Here is a 3,973-nt window from a genome sequence, read left to right as displayed (position 1 = left end):
TGGAAAGGTGTCTCATTTATTGTCTAAAATTTAAAACAGTGGTCATAACCCAAAAATTTGAAGTCAGAATTAGCTCAAAATTTCTATATAGCACAAGGACATCAATATGTATCAGAAAATATAATAAAAATTCGGGTGATTTTGGAGCCGATTCTTGGAAAAAACATGGGCTATTAGTAACGCTGTAGCATTACTAAGTAGGATTCCTCCCAAAACAATATGGCTGCCACGACTTTTGCAGCCTTGCTATACTGGGAAAATGAGCTTTTATACTTACCAGACTTCTTAGAGGACCTTATCTTACATTATGCATAAATGGCCATTTATGTTAGATTTTGACCACAAAAAATTATTATTAATTTTGATGTACACTGTTGCCCTTATACTGTGCTGAAAGTTTGAGTTAATTTATGATTATGAGCATTTGAACATTCAAAATTTAGCCAAAAAACAAAACTAATGAGTCTATAATAATAACAAAGCATAAAACCTAACATCATTAACTACTAAAAGGCCTAAAAATGTCTAAGTAGATTTAGCATTCAGCAGGAGTTTGTACTTGCTCCAATTAATTTTGTTTTTCTTCCCATTTATAATCCCAGACTGGTCCACACGTTTCCTCACTCTCAGGAGTCAATGGAACCCTCATGACACGCTTGCCATGAACAAGAAGAGACTCCATAATTGTTACTGCAGAAGCTATCCTTTCAGGCTCACCACCAAAGGTTGCATGTAACTCTCTTAATAGCTTGCGATAAGTTGTGTGGAATGCTCTTGCTTCTGTGTAGCAGTTCCCAGTTGTGCCTTCTTTGCTTGGATTGTCTCTCATTGGCCACACACCTTTAGGGTCAAAAGGAATGTCAGCTCCACTGTATGAATAATGCTTGTTTTCCTCATTCTTCATTAGTTTCTTTTGGCAGACAATTTCCATCAATCGATAATAATGTCCTAACTGATTCCCATCACCATCTGTTGGATCTATTGGGCTAGCACCTTCTCCTTGCTCCTTGATCTCTTTGATTGCTTCTAATGCAGTTTGAGTACTATTAACTTCAAAAAGAGTACCTAGTTCTTTAGAGGGTTTCCAAGGCCATGAGATTTGAAAATTGTTGGATTGAAAAACTTCTTCTCCATTCTCTTCAAGTTTTTGCATGCACTGCTCTATTTCAGAATAAAATTCTCCTATTGTATTGTTTAGCAATTGTTCCTTGTTCTCAGTGACACAAGATAATTTTGGCTTCTCAATCACCAATGGTACATCATATATGTGTCTTAATGAAATTTTCTTTAAATGAACATCAAGAGATGGATGTACACAGCCAGGAAGTCCTAGACTTGGATATTTAGGTGCAACATCAGGACTATCAATAATAGGATGGCCTCCATTCATTGCATTTATAATGTTGCCCACAAGAGCCAAGTGCAGCATCTCTTGCATGAGGATCCCCCGAATGATTTTATATACTTGAGTATTGCATCCATCACCAATAGAGTATAGAGAAGTCATATAGAGTGGTATAGTTGCCAGCTCCAATTTTAAGCCAATTTTTAACTGCTCCCTCAAATTTTCATCGTTACACTTTTTCTGTATTTCGGGATCTGTAGAATTTTTCTTGTATTTATACAGAGGACGCTTATTTTTTGGGCAATTTTTATTTTTAAATCCATCTGCATTGTAACTTAGCGGTAATTTTAGCGTGTCAAAATAATACTTGTCAACATATTTTTTGCAATAGTCCTGAATATTGAAAGAAATTGCTTTAGCCTCGCACACAGGCGGTTTAGCATAATTCTCAAACATACTTACAGCTGCTGTGTGGTTTGGTTCATTACATTGTAACTCAGGTGAAACTTCACTAGTATCGTCCATACGAGCATTTATCTCCTCTGATTGATTTACTGGATTCTCTAACCATTTTAGTATCATTTTTCGCTGAGGTTCTGGTAGATCCCTAGTAACAGGCATATAACTAGCGTCATTTATATCAAGGTGCATGGATAGGTTTAATAGGCCAATATTTTGGGGTGAAGTGACAGAGTAATAATTGCTCAAATTGAGTATACCGTGCATGACAGGATATAGGTGATGGTATTGGGAAAATATTGGTTGGATGTGATCCACCCACGTGTAAAGCTTGTCTGGATCATATTCTGGATTAGAAAAGGCTCTAATTACTAATGAATGAAGTGAAAAACTGGCACATTGTTGGTCCTTTTCTCCTTCACTGGGACAGAAATTAAAGCCATATACTTGACCATCAATGGGAAGTTTCAATACATCACTACCTTTACAAGGAGGCTCACTATACTCTCGAAGTGAACTCATTTTCTTTACTGCAGTGAAAGTAAACACTGCAACTCCATTTTCATTTGTTTTGGCATTCCATTTCCCCTCATAAGGAATTACACCATCAGTAGGGAGAACCGTACATGTTTTTCCTGTACATCTCACAACTTTAACATCTAAGTTAGCTACTGGTTTTCCAAAGTGTGAAACAAGAAATGGAACATTGACAGATGTAGAGACAGATGGATGAATAAAGAATATATATTCTCCTTTTGGTCGCATGTAGTAGTCAGTCTCTTTCAGCATCAACTTTAGGTTATGCTTAGAAGAAGGCAATGCATAACAGTTAGGATAGACTTCATTAGTTTCTGAGCTCTTGTCTTGCATTAAAGCCACAACCAGTGAAGAAGAGGAGAGTAGCTTTTCCTTTTGATTATCAGTTATTTCAATGTCCACTATGCCACCAGTTAATTTCAACCAGTCATTATTGCAATAAGGACTACTGTGGTTATCACCACAGTAGTGTATTTCATCCCCTAATAGCTCTATACATGCCTTCTCCGGCTGCTCAGGTGATTGATGCAATATACCAGCATAAAGAGGATTTAAATATCGTAAATTTCCATCCAGGTCACTTGGCAGTGAATTGCTCAAGTCTATTGAAAGCAAATTTTCATTCATTTTAAATGGAGCATCATTCATCCATCGGCTATCATTAGAATTATAACATGAATCATCGGATGGTACATTGCTTACATCAGGTGAGTACTTTATTTCAGTGTGACTTAAGAGCCTCTCTCCTCCATAGTTTAAAGGTTCAGTGTCACTACTAACTCCAATTGTCCCAGTGATTAAACCAAGTGTGAAGGCTGTTTTAGCAAAATCTTTATCGTTTCTAGTATATGTACTCAATGAGATGGACAACTGTAATTTTTTGTTCCCTTTTGTGCTTAATTCCTTTAACTTTTTAAGTACAGCTGATCCCCTCAAATCTCCCCATGTAATGTTAGTGATAGTTGTAGTTGACAATGTTCCTAAAGGAAAGGAATCTTCACTTCCTTGATAGCACTTCCTTCTAGGCCAAATGCTCTGTGATATTGAACTTGGAGCCCACTTCCCTCTCAGAGCTTCTGTACCATTTCTCCATACTATCCTAAACACCATTCCATATATAGTAGTAGAATTTCCTTGCCATTCAGTGTCTATGTCTACCATTTTTGCAAAAGGATGATTACCACTGTCTAAAACTGCAGCTCCAATTACTTCATCGTCAGTCACTCCACTATCAGTTGTGACTCCAGTAACAAAGGTGTCTTGGATTGAGAACTCATTTGTACCAATATAGTTCCAATTACGAACAGGATCATCTTCAAATGAATCATCAACATTGGGATCAAAGTTGCAGCGATAGTTATTAGGTGTAGAGGCATCTGCACGATATTTTCCATAGAAATGAACTCTTGGAAAATCCGCCAAGTATGATGCTTGTGAAAATGAAAAAGTCCTAAAAAATATAATAATTATAACATTAGCAGCCTTGATGCATGCATGTTTCTGCCAACAGCATCAAGAAAGAAAAAGGCATGTCATGGCCACCAAACTCACCATATAAAAGTAAACAGAAAAGATATAGGATTCCATGATAGCAAGTTCATTGTTGATCAAAGCTAGGCTATAGCTGCAGCA

The 3,973-nt window shown here is 36.9% G+C and overlaps 1 protein-coding gene across 1 annotated transcript; it reads right to left on the bottom strand.

Moving 5' to 3' along the window:
- Window positions 1–407: 407 nt before the first annotated feature.
- Window positions 408–3,973, bottom strand: LOC109587565 (uncharacterized). The gene is made up of 2 exons (XM_020003797.1): window positions 3,893–3,973; window positions 408–3,791 (listed from the first exon to the last, which is right to left on the bottom strand). The coding sequence occupies exons 1-2, from the start codon at window positions 3,940–3,942 to the stop codon at window positions 569–571; spliced, it is 3,273 nt and encodes a 1,090-aa protein (XP_019859356.1). The 5' UTR covers window positions 3,943–3,973; the 3' UTR covers window positions 408–568.

Source organism: Amphimedon queenslandica, unplaced genomic scaffold (genome assembly GCF_000090795.2).
Source record: "Amphimedon queenslandica unplaced genomic scaffold, v1.1 AMPQUscaffold_12526, whole genome shotgun sequence".
Classification (NCBI taxonomy): Eukaryota; Metazoa; Porifera; class Demospongiae; order Haplosclerida; family Niphatidae; genus Amphimedon; species Amphimedon queenslandica.
This window is presented reverse-complemented; position numbering and strand designations above follow the sequence as displayed.

Coding starts and splice junctions, on each gene's coding strand:
- LOC109587565 (XM_020003797.1), bottom strand. CDS start 3,942: ATGAACTTGCTATCATGGAATCCTATATCTTTTCTGTTTACTTTTATA. Junction 3,792..3,892: donor TTTCTGTTTACTTTTATATG/GTGAGTTTGGTG, acceptor TATATTTTTTAG/GACTTTTTCATTTTCACAAG.